Here is a 16,705-nt window from a genome sequence, read left to right on the forward strand (position 1 = left end):
CATAGAGCCCGCGCCCCGTATCACTGAGAGCTCCCTCCCTACCCCCTTGACCCTCGAGTCTGATCGGGAGGCGCCACCATCCAGCTGCTTGCCTCCCGAAACCCAGAACCTCGCCCCTGCCCCTGCCCCTGCCCCTATCCAATTTACCTCCTTCAATGTTATTGCCGCCACCGGGGCTGTCTCCTTCCCTTTCCCAACTGATGACACCCAGGGAGCAGCCTTTGTGTTCTCCTGTCCCGACCCATTAGGAGCTGCTATCTTCCCTCCACCGCCCCCTATCGCCCCAGAGCTTGAGGGGGGCCTAGAAGCTCCAGCCCATCAGGCACCCCGTCGGGGGTCCGCACCCTGCTTGTCCGTTTTAGTGGACCACGGGGATGCACCAACGGCCCCGCCGGGGAACAACCGGGAAACCATAACCCCACCCCCCCATGAGCTGCGAGGAGAGCTGCGGAAGCTTTTAGAGGATGTCCGTGGCTCCTGCAACAAGGTACAACTTGCTCTCCAGCGATGGGGGGATTTTTTTCAAATCCTCCAGGCCACAAGGGCCCTCATGGGGGAAGGTAAAGGAACGGGGAAGCAGGATGCCGCGGCCTATTGGCGGGTCCGCGTCTTCTGTGACCAATTACTCACCTACGGGATGGGTCAAGGACTGTTGTGTGGCCTGCTGGGGGATGCGAGCGTCCCTGCCATTGAGGATCCCCCCCGGGTCCCCCCATGACACCTCTCACCATCGCAACGTTGAACACCCGAGGTTGTAGGATGGCTCTCCGCAGGTCCCAGGTGCTCTCCTTCCTTCGGGAGGGAGGGTACTCTGTGATTTTCCTGCAGGAGACCCATACGGATCTGGCCGCTGAAGACAGTTGGCTGCTGGAGTGGGGGGACAGGGTCTACTTTAGCAATTCCATGATTTGGCAGGCTGGAGTGGTGACCCTGTTCTCCCCCGACCTACGGCCCGAGGCGCTAGGGGTCTCCAAGGCCGTGCCGGGTCACCTGCTGCATCTCCGGGTCCGTATAGAGGGGCTTGTGGTTAACCTCGTTAACGTCTATGCCCCGACATCGGGCCCGGAGCGGCTGCAATTTTATCAGCAGGCATCCACCTTCCTCGGCACCTTAGATTGTCATGAGTGCCTGGTCCTGGGATGGGATTTTAATATCACCCTCGAGGAGCGAGACCGCTCAGGGACCGAGCAGAGCCCGGCCGCTGCGGACACCCTCTGGGAGATAGTTGAACATCACTCCCTAGTGGACATCTGGCGTGACCACCACCCGGATGACACTTCCACGTTCACCTTTGTCCGGGTGGAAGCCCATCGGTCGAGCCACTCCCTGTTGGACCGCATTTATTTATCACGCTTCCATCTCTCACGAGCGCACTCCTCCAGCATTTGGCTGGCCCCATTTTCTGACCATCACCTAGCCACCGTGACAGCCTCCCTCTGTGTGGAGAGGCCAGGGCCAGCCTATTGGCATTTTAACAACAGCCTGTTGGAGGATGAAGGCCTCGTGATGTCCTTCCGGGAATTCTGGCTGGCCTGGCGAGGGCAGCGGCGTGCCTTTCCCTCGGTGCGGCGATGGTGGGACCTAGGGAAGGTGCGTGCCCGGCTTTTCTGCCGCGACTACACCCGGGGCACCAGCCTATGGAGAAAAGCAGCAATAGAGCAGTCGGAATGGGAGGTCTTAGAGCTGGAGAGGCATTTGGCCGCCAGCCCCGAAGACCCGCTCCTCTGCGGAGTGTGCCGGAAGAAGCGGGAGGAGCTCCGGGCCCTCGAGGACCATCAGGCCCGGGGCGCCTTTGTTCAATCCCACATCCGCCTCCCTCGGGAGATGGATCGTGGCTCCCGCTTCTTCTATGCCCTGGAGAAAACAAGGGGGGCTAAGAAACACATCACCTGCCTCCTGGCAGAAGATGGCACCCCCCTCACGGAACCGGCGGAGATGTGCGGGGGGGCCGAGCCTTCTACGTAAGTCTTTTCTCCCTGGATCCGACCGACTCTAGCGCTTGCAGAGTGCTTTGGGAGGAGCTCCCTACCGTCAGCGCGAGCGACTGAGACCGGCTAGAATTGCCTCTCACTCTGGCTGAGTTCTCGGAAGCCCTCCGTCGTATGCCCACTAATAAGTCTCCAGGCATGGACGGGCTGACCGTGGAGTTCTACCGCGTGTTTTGGGACATCCTCGGCCCAGACCTAGTCACCATCTGGGCCGAGTCTCTGCAGAGCGGGGTCCTCCCTCTTTTGTGCAGGCGAGCTGTGCTCACCTTATTGCCGAAGAAGGGGGACCTCCGCAATTTATGAAATTGGCGTCCCGTCTCGCTCCTCAGCACGGACTACAAAATCGTAGCGAAAGCAATCTCGCTGCGGCTAGGGTCTGTGCTGGCGGACGTGATCGACCCAGACCAGACCTACACCGTCCCGGACCGCAATATCTTTGATAACCTATGTATGGTTCAGGACCTTTTGGAACTTGGGCGTAGAGACGGTCTGTCATTCGCCCTCCTGTCCCTAGATCAGGAGAAGGCGTTCGATAGGGTGGACCACGGGTACCTCCTGAGCACTCTGCAGGCATTTGACTTCGGACCCCAGTTTGTGGGTTTTCTCCGGGTGCTGTACACTTCCGCAGAGTGTCTTGTTAAGCTCAACTGGACCCTGACTGAACCGGTCAGCTTCGGGCGAGGAGTATGGCAGGGGTGCCCCCTCTCGGGCCAACTGTACGCTCTGACGCTCGCCCGGTGCATGGGGCTCTCCAGACCTCGCACCCCCCGGCGAGTACTTCAGGAGGCGAAGGCCACTTTGCCGCCCGCTGCTCGAGCTTACCTCGACCGGGTCCTGCTCGAGGGCACACCCCACCCACCCTCTACCCCAGGCCTGCCGGACCTTTTAACTGGACCCCTGCTCCGCAGACCCAATCGACCCCCTCACCCCTTCACTGTGAGCCAGCTGCATGAACTGCAGCTGGTACACTTCCAAAATGCGCCAAGGAAACATCTATACATGCTCGTGTTCCACACCCTTCATGCCCTCACCCTAGTGTCCCGCTCCGACACAAAGTGGCGAGACTTTCTGCCACCTTTCGAGGGTGAGCAGACCCGTGGGCCAGCCTATATTCCACCTTGGTTCCAAGGCCCGGCGGGGACATCAGTTGGCGGCTCCTTCATGGAGCTGTGAGCATGGGCACGTACTTGGCGTGGTTCACCCCCATCCCAGATACTTGTCCCTTTTGTGGTGTGAGGGAAACCCTGGCACATGTATATTTGGAGTGTGCCAGGCTGCAGCCCCTGTTCCAGCTCCTCACAAATCTCCTATTATGTTTTTGGTTGCATTTTTCCCCTCACCTTTTTATTTATGCACTCCCCGTCCGTGGCCTCACAAAGTCGCGGGATCTCCTAGTTAACCTCCTCCTGGCCCTGGCTAAAATGGCCATCTATAAAACCAAAGAGAGGAGGTTGACCGATGGAGTTTCCTGTGACTGTGGGGCTGTTTTCTGATCCTCGGTCTGTTCACGTATCCGGGTGGAGTTCCTCTGGGCGTCGTCCACCGACTCCCTTGATGCTTTTGAGGAGTGGTGGGTGCTGTCCAAGGTTCTCTGCTCGGTGTCCCCATCCAGGTCCCTTTGTCTGACCCTTTGATTGGGGGAGAGAGTAAGGGATCCCAGCCCCAGCCATTGCTGCTGCGGACACCACCACCTTAGAGGGGTCCTTTCACACGTGGGTACACGTGCCTCCCCCCCCCCCCCCGGATTGTCCACCCCATGGCCTGACCCTCTTGTTGGGTGCTTTCAGAGGAGGGAATTGTTGGTGACACTTGGGCATGGTGCCAGGTAACTCGAAGGGGTGGAAGACTATGAGAGTCGATGAAGCCTCCTCGCTCTGGACCATCAGGTAACTCAGAAGGGTGGAAGACCACAAGAGTCGAGGAAGCCCCCCGCTCTGGGCCCAGGCAAGCTTGAACACTTCCCTCCCCTGAAGCTAATGAGAAAACAGTTGTGATTGGTTGTTGTGTTACACATTAAATATGCTGCTGTTTTTACTTTGTGTGTTATGCAAATAAAAAAACATCTTTTGCTTCAAAAAAAAAAAATTACTCTCTTATAGCCATCTGGCCCGACCCTGTCACAATACACACATGTGAAATTTTTAAAGATGTGCTAATCAAATTCTTAAGCACATGGCAAAACTTAAAGCAAGTAATTGTAAATGTTTTAGTATGATTTGGCTCAATGTTGATAAAGCACTCTCCCTGACCTCAGCTCAAAAAGCCTATCTAGCAATCCTGCCAGTAGCTCCCTCTCATTTAAACCAGGGACCACAAGTTGAAGCACCCTGGCTAATTGCTACTGTTACAGCAGTCTCTAAGACACAGGTTATACAGCTACAGAACTGGTGGCAACTTTTTTTACATTTTTTTCCCCTGACAAATGCCGATTTGTCGAAACCCAAACTGTTCATGAAACAGCGTCAGGTGTGAGACATCTGACTTAAAAAAATTTTGGTTAAAAAAGGTTTCAACTCTGTTGAACCAGAAAGTTTTGATGTTTCAAGTTGTTCTGAAGTTTTAGTAAATTTACACTAAAAATGTTAAAAAAAGAGAAAAGTTAAAACTGAGAGAAAACATTTCAATTGACCTGAACTGATTTTTTTTTCCAGTTAATGACAATTTTTGAGACTTCAACTTCATCCTGGTGTGCGAATGGATGGGAAAAAATTTTGAAATGTCAAAAATTTTCACAGGACAAGAAAACAAATTGCCACTTCACCCTAGTCAAACCAACACCTAAACGTAATCTGGAAACTGTACACCCTTTCCATGTCTTGCACCCCCATGTGTGGTCTGGGCACAATTTGGCCAATAGGGTTAGACATAGAAATACTAGTTTCGCTCTGCATCAGTGGTTAGCTGTTTGCAGATTTTGAAGCCTGGCAATTGCAATAATTCACAATAGGTTTTGGTTATTCCTCAGAAAGAACTCCAGAAGGTGTTACCAGCAACTCTCTGACACTGTATGGGAAGCATGGACCTTGGTGACAACTGGAAGCTGGATGAAATCAACTGGCTGACTCACAGTGGTATTTTTCACTTTGCTAGTGACAGAGGAGGTATGGTAGCTGTGCCGTTTTTAATCCACCTGTTTAATCACTCTTTGCCCCAGACCCAAAAACCTTCCAAACAACAGTTTTGTGGAAACCAAAGTGTTTTGCTTTAACAAAAATGTACCACCCAACTCTATTTATTTTCTTTTAGTGCTGGCGATGGCCAGTCTTGGCACCTGTTACATGTCTTGGGAATTGTCCAAGGTATTGCATGGCCTTTATCCCTACAAATGCTTTCAAACTATTGGACCTTGTCCTTTTGGCTTAGGCAGCAGGGGCTTATGCAACACAATGTACGGCCAACCTGTGGAACTCGTTGCCGGGGGATGTTGTGAAGGCCAAAATTATAACTGGGTTTAAAAAAGAATTAGATAAGTTCATGAAGGATAGGTCCATCAACGACTATTAACCAAGATGGTCTGGGATGCAACCCCATGCTCTGGATGTCCCTAGCCTCTGATTGCCAGATGCTGGGATTGGACAACAGGGATGGACCACTCAGTAATTACCCTGTTCTGTTAATTCCTTTTGAAGCATCTGGCATTAGCCACTACTGGAAGACAGGATACGGGCTAGATGGACCATTGGTCTTATTCAGTATGCCCATTTTAGATCCATAGATCCTTGGTTCAGTCCCTGGAGACAATGACCACAACCACCAGAACATGTCCTGTTAACACTAGAGATTCTGATGCTATTCAGCAGTCTCTAGCTATGAGGTATAGTGTGTGTTTGTGTTGAAGTGAATAAGGCTGTACTAATAATAAGCTGATAAAATTGTCATTTTGCTGCTTACCAAACTTGGATAGCACTTCACCTGCACTGGTGCTAGGGCTTAAATTCAGCAGGAACCCACTGGAGCAGAGCTTTGGTAAATATTTTCAAACCCGTGGGAGCTCCGCTGGAGGTGCCGGTGCCTCCCAGCACCCCGCTAGGTCCCGGGGGACTTAAGTCCGGAGCCCTGAATGCGGGGAGGGTCCTCCAGGAAATAATCTTTGAGAATTTAAACCCTGACTGGCGCCATCCTGATCCTGCAGTCCACCTTTGATAGAGGGGATGTGCTGCATCAGGGGCAGGGTCAGGGAAGATTCTCCTGATGGTGGTCCATCTGAATGCACCAAATTGTGGGTCTAATGTACTTAAATATTTGCACAAAAATGTAATTTCTTTTCCTCAAGGTCCAGTGTGGGAGTTGCAGGGGAAAAGAAGGCTGTTCTACAATAGTCTGTTTGTTTAAAAGGGTATGAAGTAAGGCTGGATAAGGCAACAGATAATTTAAGGTTCCTGGCGTAATTACTTTGTCCATTTTAAATATCTAGAAGAAAAACATTTTATATGGTCTTATCTCAATTCCCATTACTATTGATTTGTTGAACACTGGCCATGTGCTCAGGTCTATGTTATTCTTTCATATTTACATTATTGTAGTTCTCAGAGGCCCTGATCCTGTTTGTGCTTGGGGGCTGAACAAATAGTGGTAGACATGGTCACTGCCATCAATAATTTACACTCTAGGAAGACAGGCAAAATATAAGGATAGAGAAGAGAGAGATGATCAGATATAATGATTAGATACATTTATACAATTTGGGTATGTGTGTGTGCACATTTATCAATCTGTGTTCCAATCTACTCTATAGTTTTGCAAATAAATATATTAGATCTGACGGGAAAAAATTCTAAACATTTTTCAAAAAATTTATTGCATTTTTAGAATTTTGAAAAACACTGAAATTTTTATGAAAATTTTTGAAAATAAATTTTTTTCCACCTGCTCTGAAACAAGCATTGTCTTAGCGAACCCTCAGACATCTCCCGCCATTGTCCCTCGACCTAACCATTAAATGTTGGCTGATGTCTTATTGGCACCATAGCATAGTCTTGCCTCAGCTAAGGTCAGGAAAGGAAGGATGGGCTTGTGGCTGAGGTTGGCCTGGGATTCAGGAGATGTGGATTCGTTTCTCAGCTCTGCCATAAACTTCCTGTGTGACTCTGGGCAAGTCACTTTGCTTCTTTGTTCTTCAGTTCCCCATCTGTTAAGTGGGGATGATTCACAGATAATAAGGCCAGAAGGTACCACTGTGATCCTCTAGTCTGACTTCCTGTAAAACACAGGCCATAGGACTTTCGTGTTTGAATTAGAGCAGTGGTCACCAACCGGTCGATCATGATCAACTGGTTGATCCTAGAGGATCTCCCAGTCGATCGCGATCTCCGGCGGTGCAGCGGGGCTGCCTCTAAGGCAGGCTCCCTGCCTGCCCCAGCCCCACGCCGCTCCAGAAAGTGGCCAGCGCAGCCCTGCACCCCCAGGGGCGGCGGGTGGGGGGGGAGGGCGCGCGGGGGGGGCAGGGGTCTCCCTCCTTGTGCTGCTCCTGCCTGCAAGCACCGCCCCCGCAGCTCCCATTGGCCAGGAACAGGGAGCTGTGGCCAATGGGAGCTGCAGGAGCGATGCCGGCAGAGAGGGGCAGTGCACAGAGCCACGTGCCCCCTGCCCCCCCAAGGGGCCACAGGGGCACGTTGGCACCTTCCGGAAGTGGCGTGGGGCCAGGGTACGCAGGGAGCCAACCTTAGTGGCAGCCATGCTGCACCGCCGACCGGGAGCCGCCAGAGGTAAGTGCTGCCCAGCGGGAGGCCACACCCCAACCCCCAGCCCTGAGTCCCCTCCCAGAGCCACCAACCCATACCCCCTCCTGCACCCCAAGCCTCCTTCTGCTCCCCAAGCCACAGCCCTGAGTCAGCACCACAAACCCCCTCCTGCATCCCAACCCCCAGCCCTAAGTCCCGTCCTGGTGCCAGCACTCCATACCCCCTCCTGCACCTCAAACCCCCTCCTGCACTCCAAGCCCCAGTCCTGACCCCCCTTCCAAGAGCCGGCACCCCATACTCCCTTCTGCACCCCAACCCTCTGTCCCAGCCCTGACTCCCCTCCCAGAGCCTGCACCCCCTCCCCTTCCTGCACCCCAACACTGTGTCCCAGCCTGGAGCCCACTCCTGCACCCAAACTCCCTCCCAGAGCCCACAACCCACACCCCCTCCTGCACCCCAGCCCCCTGCCCCAGGCTCAGCCCAGAGCCCCCTCCCACGCTGTGAACCCCTTGGCCCCAACCCAGAGGCCGCACTCCCTCCTGAAACCCAACCCCCACTCCAGCCCGCTCAAAATGAGTGACAGTGGGGGAGAGCAAGCAATGGGGCGGGGGGAATGGAGTGAGCAGAGCGAGGCTTTGGGGAAGGGGTGGGGCCCCAGGGAAGGGGCACAGTAGATCCTGTGTTGCCCTTAAATTCGAAAAGTGATCTTGCGCGTAAAAAGTTTGGAGACCACTGAATTAGAGCATATCTTTTAGAAAAACACCCAGTAATGATTTTAAAATTGCCAGTGATGGAGATTCCACCACAACTTTTGTAAATTGTTCCATTGGTTAATTAACCTCACTACGGTTAAAAATTTGCATCTTATTCCCAATCTGAATTCGTCTGGCTTCAGCCTCCAGTCATTGGATCTACTTACAGGTTTGTCTGCTAGACTGAAGATCCCAATAACAAAGACAGTATAGTATAATAGTACTTCCTTACCTCACAGGGGTGTTGTGGGGATAAATTCACTGATGTGTGTGAAGTGTCAAGGTCCTTTGGTGAGGGTGACTTGCTAGATTTCAAGTCCCCATATCTTATCCTCAGTGTAGGATAGTCCCTAGTGATTAATTTTCTTCTAGTGCCTTGTGAGAGTTTCTCCTGTGAGTGTTACAGGTGAAAATTCACAGAGTTAAAGGGCTCGCTTGGTCTGCTATTCAGGAGGAGGGAGAAAACTGGGCTGTAGCCCTTCCCCTCCTCTCCATAGGTTGAAATGTACTCTGGCTACACAACATCCCCATTTGATAGACAAGAGATTTTGGTATCTGGGAGATCAAATCCAGTGACTGAAGGGGAAAGAGTCTCTTTGGTTTCTTTGTTATTTATTTGTCTTTGAGGATCTGGCCTTTTTCAGGGTTTTTTTTCTTTTTAAATAATTGAAAAACAAACAAAAAATCTCAAAGAGGGTGGGAGAGTTAATGCCGAATACGTTTGCCTGCTGTGGTTGCCTAGCAACCAGTGGGCAGGCAGGCCGGATGGCAAAGAGGGGCCTGCAGTAGCGAAGGGAGGTGTTTGTGTCCATTCAGGTGGACACAGGATCGGCGTGCTCACTTCTGGAGGCTCTGCTCTGGTTAATGATGCTTCTGGCCAATCTTTGGCCACTAAAAGGGACAGGCGATGGGAGTGGCGGGGCTTCTGAAAAGTCTGGAGGACACAGCAGAAAATGAGGTTGTTGTTTTACATGTGCAGCCTGGGTGTCCCATCACGGATCAGAATGGTGCAGTGCAGCCCCCCAGGACTCTGCCAACGCAAAGTGTATGGGTGCTGGTGGGACGATGAGGTTTCATTTTGCAGCAAGAATATGCTTTGGTTTTGGGGCTGAATTGACCCAAAGTTTCTTTGACAATTGCTAATTTCCAATCAGACATGCTGAGAGAAAGCACCACCTGGCAGAACTAGTGGCGAGCTAAGCAACGGCCTCACTGCAGTGTTACTAGAAGCAGTTTTATTTCTCTAACAATATACATCTATGAATCAGGCTGCTCTTTCCAGGCATTTGTTCTTCTTCCTGCAGACAATGAGATTTCTGAAGGCGCACCAGCACCACTCAGATTGGATCAGTTGGGTAAGTCCCATGCAGAGCATATATTCCTATGTCTTTTTCTTCTCTGCATCCTATACTGTAATTTGGATGAGAAGACTTAGTTAAAAAATAGGGCAGCTGCTGAGTGCAGTCTGCCGCATAAATGCAACATTACCAGTGGCTCCTTTCTGCATTGCTTTTAAATGCACAGACCAGAGAGGTGGACACTGCTGGATACTAGGAGATGTATTTAGTACCTTTCTGAATCACATTTGCTTGGGTATTTAATTTTGTGCCAAGAGCTTGCACCTTTCTGTTGCAGAAAGTGTAAATGCTCCAGGTTTTTGGAAGTGCAGTTAAAGTTTAACCCGTGCCTGGCACCAGCACTTCTGTGACTCTCTGCTCTGATGGTTAGTGCTACAATGAGCTCCCAAAACTTTGTCCTCTGGTATGCTATGTTCCTAGTGGTTAGAGCAGAGGGGAATCAGGACTAGAAATGTGTGAAGTCTGAGGAGTGAAGAGTCCAGCTCCCAGAATGAAATCAATAGTTCACTTCATATGGGTTGGTTTGGCAGGGTTCGACAAACTTAGGGGAACATACAGTCAGCCCCTTGCTTGGGCTCAAGATCCCACGCACTTTACCTTCAAGTGGGGAACTGGGTGCTGGTGGCCTGCTCTATCCCTGTTAAGTCTTGTAGCTAGAAGTTCCCCTGTTTGAGCTGCAAGGGGCACTAGGTAGCTTCTTGGGGGCCACCCAGTGTAGGCGACTGGCTCAAACAGGCATAAAGGCATTTCTGGGGACTGGGTGACCATCTACCCAAATAATGCAACAGGAAGCAGCAAACAGACCCTGCTGTCGGGTCTATGAGATGAGGCTGAGAGACACCCCCTAATTATTTGCTTGGGGTCCTCCAGCACTTGCTTTTTAAGAGAGATGATCCATAATCTCTAGCAGGTTCATTAGGACATCGTTAGGCAATAAAGGTCATGAGTCTTCTCTTAACCCCAGCTCAGCAGGGCCATGGCAGAAGTAGTCTGTTTTGTAGCCCTAGCTAGAAGTGCTGTATTGAGGCAGGCCAGAGAGGATGGGATGGACTACATGTTGCTCATCAGAAGATCCTCAACAGGTGGCTCATACCATCAGCGCCTGTAGAGACAGCTGAAGATATTGACCACCTGTTGCCCTGAGGAATGGGGAGAGGGCATGGAGACACAAGAGTGAGTGTGTGTGTATGTGTGGTGGTGGTGTGGGTCATGCTTTCAAGACTGCCTGACAAAATGAAAAATGAGGCAAGAGGTTCCCGGGTAGTTTAGAAGTAGGAAAGGTTGGAGGTGTAATGTGCAGTAAACATGCGAAGTGCAGTTATTCCAAGAGAGCTGACTAAATATGTTCTGGTTCTATGGGCAAGTGGCTTCTCAGAAAAGCTGGTGGCATCACAGCCAGCCTGGAGTGCCTAGCCTGCTCCATTGTCACACTGACAGTTCTGCCCTACTGCCATTGAGCAAGATGGCTGTTCAGCAGCAGGTTCTCAGCATGGGAGAAGCGGAAGCTGAGGCACTCACAGCAAAAGCGGTTATCCTGAGGAAGAGGTACACTCTTTCCCCATATAACCCCTTGGTGCCAGTGGACCTAGAACAATGGCTTTCCCTTTGTGCTTATGCTTCATACCAAAGTCATCTTAAGTTAGGGTGGTCTCAGGTATGAGCCCTGTGCTCTTTGTCAGCATTCTGCACTGTGAGGGCTCTGGGACCAAGTGACGTGATTCACATTACTAAACGACAGAGAGCAGACCTCTCTAAAACCAAACACGTTAATTATGTTCTCACAGAAGGAGGTGGGCAGAGTCTAATCTGAGGTGCACTGATATTTCAGGACTGTATTTGTTTGTGGTACGACTTTCAACATTCTGTTTAGCTAGACATGCAGAAAGACCCTTCTCTTGTGGTTCCCCCCAATCCTCCCCACTGCCTCACAGAGAGTCATGCACTTTTAAACTTGACCATTGGAGCAGAGCATCATGTCTCACAGAGGGCAACATTGTGTGTCCATAAGAGCGTACAATTTCCCTCATTGGATCATTAAGTTCTGGTATTCCACCTCCAGGAATGGTCATCACATGAACTTCGGTGGGAAGTGAATCTTCCTTCCCCACCACTCACAGTGCACCGTTTGTGCAATGTAGTTGGGGGGAAATGTCATCCCTGACTCCTTCATTGATCATTTTATGCTCTGAAGCCTGAGATTTGAGTATTGCTGCGAACATACACTCCTTTTTCTGAAATACTGGTTTTCTGGTAAGGAGATTGGATTTTATGGAGACACAACCTCTTTTGGAGACAACATACAGGAACTGATAAATCACCAGCATCCTAAAGTAAAACACAGGGTTGTCCATAGGCAGAATTAAAAATGAGAAACAAGGTGGGTGAGGTAGTTTCTTTTATTGGACCAATTTCAGGAGACCTGAAGAAGAGCTCTATGTAAGCTCAAAAGCTTGTCTCTTTCACCAACATAAGTTGGTCCTATAAAAGCTATTATCTCAACCACCTTTTCTCTCGAATATCCTGGCACCAACACAGCTACAACAACACTGCATAGAAGAAAAATGGTCATTTTATCATGTACACATCTCTACTGTGAACCTCTGGTGCCCAGAGTTTGGATTTCTTAATGCAATGCCTAAATGGAAACTATATTCTAAAAACTGGATTGTAGGGAAGCTCTTGTGAGCTCTGTCTGCTTGATGTCAGGATTGAGATTATTAAAAAATAATCCATACTAGATGGGTGTCTAGCCTAGTGCTGAATATCTCTAGCGATGCAATGTCAACAGCCATCCTTTGGCTGCTTATTCCATTGTCTAACTGATCTTATAGGTCTAAAATCTGCAAATTACTTAAAACGTACTTGCCCTGCTGCAGATTCCAACTCTTCCCTTCTGTGCTTTTCTTATTGATCCCTCACATCTTCACAGTCTTTCTTTACGTACCTTTTGTCATTGTTTTTGCCCTTCCCTTGACCACATCCTCACTAGTGATGGCTGAACCTCAAAAGTTCTAAGATCTGGTTTGGTTAAATGAAACAGCAGAGAGTTTGGATGATCAACTAGCAAGATCTTTTGGACCTACAAAACTAGGCTAACTGTGTCTTTGCCACAAGCTCTGAGCAAGGGATAGAGCATTACTGTGCTTCTCTGAGAGTAGACCAGGAACTTTATTGTGACCTAGGACTCTCTGGTTCCATTCCTGCTCCGAGAAGGAAATAATCTGTGCCAGCCCTCTACTCAGTGCAAATCACTTTCCCTGGTGTGCTGGTACAACTGGCAAGTTGAGGGTGCTCCCACCCAATTCCTGCTCCCCATCTTAACACTTGTGTGGGAAGGGGAGTAGCGGCTGTGTGGGAACATTCAATGTCCCAGAGGCCAGAAATTATTATTAAACGTAGTTTTGGTTGCACCCTACATTTCCATTGTTCCTTCCAAACCTAGAGTAAGACAGGATCTCACATCTAAACTAGATAAGACCAAAACAGAATATGAGACAACTGTGCAAAAATGGAAGAACAAGGAAAGATTAGAGTTTAGAAGAAGGAAGAGAGTTTTTAGCAAGACACAGGTGTGTGTGTGTTTGTGAGAGAGAGAGAGATCGAGAGAGATCTCCTCATTGTCAGATAGTTAGAGACTTCCAAGTACAGAAGTGCTCCAAGCACTTTCATGAGATTTGGGTCCTTCCTGCTTCCTATATAGCTTGAAATATCATGAGAATGGTCTTTATTATGGTATTTGGGTTCTTTTGGCTTCCAGCATGAAACATAATAGAGGAGAAGAAAGTTTAACCAGTTTTTTCCCCCCACAGCTCATAAAAGGCTTGGTTTGGATGATCAGTACTGTCGTCCCTAGCAGTCACCAATGAGTCTGATCCTGCATGACAAAGGGCATCTCCTGAGTCGAGCTTTGCACGTTTAGTTTCACAAGAGCATAGGAACTGAGGGTGATGAGAAGCCTCCGGAGGTATTCATCATCTGACACAATTGTGCCCTTTTGTAGCTGCTAGCTGAAGTGTCCCGTACTCATTCCCAAGTTAAAACGATTGTGATAAGCAAGTACTGGAAGCATCATTTTGTCAGGGGTCCACAATGATTAGCCTAAAATGAACTCTTCTCTCTTCTTCTCATTCATTCTGTCTACTCTCCCAAAATTCAGGATTTCTGCACTTATGATTCTGCCTGTGACTGTTGTTCTGTAAATGACGAAAACAGAATATTTCACACTTGCTCTGCAGCCTAGCAGAAGAATGTTGTATTGTCTCCTTGGTGAGCTGTGAGGTGGAATTTTTGGTCTCGGAGAAAGGAAGGGCAACAGAAAGATGCTTTCTTAAGGAGGGGCGTCAGTTGATGCTGCCACAGCTACATCCTGCTTCTGAGTCACACCCAACTGGAAGTGTCACTAGAAATTGGTCTGTTTGCTGCTTTAGGATAAGATAGTTGAATATCAGGATGAAGAGAGGCCAGATGAGGAAAGATGTGTGCGAAGAAAGAGCTCTCTCCCTACATGAGTGGATCAGAGAAAACTGTGATAGAGTAATGGAAATTTGATAAAAGTGGAAAAATAAAATGGGGGGGACGGGGTTTGAGATGGGAAACCCACTCTTCCTGACTCCAGATCTGAATGCTTTTGTAAAAGACCTAATACATCTGTGGAAATTCTTAGAGGCTGTGCACCAAATTTCCTGATAGCTGAACACGTGTGATTATCTAGATGTACTAGGGGAGGCATGCTACAACTACTGTGATTGCAGGAAATACAGTTTCTGTGGTACGTTGTTCCTGTGCAACCATTACAACTAGGAATCCAATCCCATTTGACTTTTTTAAAAATCCCTTGCCTGTTTGTTCCCATTGCTTAGTAGCCACCAGCTGCTTTTTTTCCTTGTTGTTCTGACTTCATCTCTGGCTGGAATGAATCCAGGAAGCTAGTGCTCCATTTAACGGAGTCCTCTGCCAGAAACGAAACAGGTCAAATTATTAGAGGAAAGAAAAATGAAAGCTCTTTGGCAAAATTGGGAAAACAGATGTGCAGAGATGACTTTGCTGTCTGTAGTTGCAATGCTGCCTATTAAATGCACAGCGGAGGGGAGCTGATAAATATGTACAGCCGTCACCATAGTGAAAACCTGGCAGTGGCTATTAATTTAGTGCAATAATATATTTCTTTTAATGCTCACCAAGTTTTTGAGTTTACTGGCCATCTGGTAGCTGGATTGTTTAAACACCTTTTGCAGATGGAATTATGGAACTACTGCTTGAAGAGCACAAGTGGATGTGCCTCTGCTCATAATTTAAAACATTTCAGAGAAGCTGATGACTGTTAAAATAATATCTGCTGAAACAAGCCGTGTATCTGGGATAAATGAAGTTAGTGATTAATCAGAACAGCTACATTCTTTCCATCTGACTGGGCAGGAGACATGGTAAGGAGGCTTTTTTTTTTAATGGATCTGTGTTACTTACTAAATTTACTCTAATAAAACGTCTTCTTTATAGACTGTATTTTAATTCCACGTTTTGGTTCATGCTGTTGTCCAAGCATCTTACAATGACTATTTTGGTTGTTCCTATCTTAGGCTGGCTGTACATACACTATAGCAGGGGGTAATGCTAGTGGGGCTGTAAGTCGTGGGCTGCCTAGTCTAACATCAGAAGTGGCAGTCACAATCAAGAAATAATATGGGGTGCAGGCATTTGGGGTTGCCAAATTGTCGGCTGGAATGGGATAATTATTTGTTTGTTTGCATTTGGAGTCGATGTGATGACATGCGTAGGTGGTTTTAAATGTAATGAGCATCAATACCAGACTGAACTTACTGTTCAGAACGGCCGAGTCCACAGGAGTTCAGTGCTCTTGCCTGCAGCCTGGGTGTAATAAACATCACAGACCTATATAGTAAAAGGGAGTCACTAACACAGAGCTGACTGGGGACTCGAGATGACACAGGAGGTTGGTGATGACTCAGTGCAGAAGGGTCATTAGAAATGGGTGGAAAAATTTGTCACGTTTTGGGGAACGTTTGCTCTGCCCACTCCCAACTAAAGCAGAAATGCGTGGGAAATCTGAGGAAGTTTTTTTTTCCCTCTCTCATAGATTAGAGAGCTTTCCATTTTTAGATTGCTGGTCTTAAATCTGTCCCAGGGCCCTTGTTAGCAATAGGTGGCTGGTCATGGGCCTATGTGAAATGAGATGATATCATCAATCCAGTTCATAGTGAATTCTTGTCTACATGACTATAATAGGCATCCTCAGCAGAGGGGCCAAAGACTGAGTGGGCATGGGAACTGAAATACCCTCTTGTCCCATTTAGGGTTACATTCTAACTCCATTAGACAAGTGGTGTGAGGAAGCTTGAGCTCCTGCTGGCCTGTACCAGACCTGTCACCTACTAGAGAAATTCAGTCTCCAATCTTGCACCCTTCACAACCACTAAATTCATTGTGAAGTCAAAACAGAATTGAACAAGAGAAGGACTTTGAAAAGCACTGGCAAATGTGTCTCCAAAAATACAGGGTTTGGGGGGAAAGAGAAACAAAGTTACATAGGCAGAAAGAGACCATCATCCTCTGAAATTCAACACAATCCAGATCATGCATTGTGCGTTGAAGGGGCTATAGAAAGACGTATTAGGAGATAATCCTCTTTGCAGGTGCCTGTAAGGATAGGCTAAAACACCAAACCAAACCTTTCTAAACACTGGCTTGGAGGAGTCTCTGGCTAATGTAACCAGACTCAGTTAAATCCCACAAATCTAGTTTTATTCAGATTGTATAAAATTCAATACAGGATCAAGGTAACTAAAGAAAAAATAATTAATTTACAGAAGCCTTACCCAGGCAGCCTATGGAATGCACGACAGCCTAGAGGAGCCCAGAATTCCCATAGTATTTATCACTATAGAGATTCTCCCCTCTCAGCCCCATCT

The 16,705-nt window shown here is 48.6% G+C and overlaps 1 protein-coding gene across 1 annotated transcript in view; it reads left to right on the forward strand.

The window, feature by feature from the left end:
* Window positions 1–4,995: 4,995 nt before the first annotated feature.
* The window catches only part of AMOTL1 (angiomotin like 1), a 121,756-nt gene continuing 110,046 nt past the window's right edge, over window positions 4,996–16,705 (forward strand). The window contains exon 1 of the mRNA XM_077805515.1: window positions 4,996–5,089. Coding sequence (XP_077661641.1) covers window positions 4,996–5,089 — 94 coding nt within the window. The remainder of the gene's footprint in view (window positions 5,090–16,705) is intronic.

Source organism: Eretmochelys imbricata, chromosome 1 (genome assembly GCF_965152235.1).
Source record: "Eretmochelys imbricata isolate rEreImb1 chromosome 1, rEreImb1.hap1, whole genome shotgun sequence".
In the NCBI taxonomy this organism is placed as follows: Eukaryota; Metazoa; Chordata; order Testudines; family Cheloniidae; genus Eretmochelys; species Eretmochelys imbricata.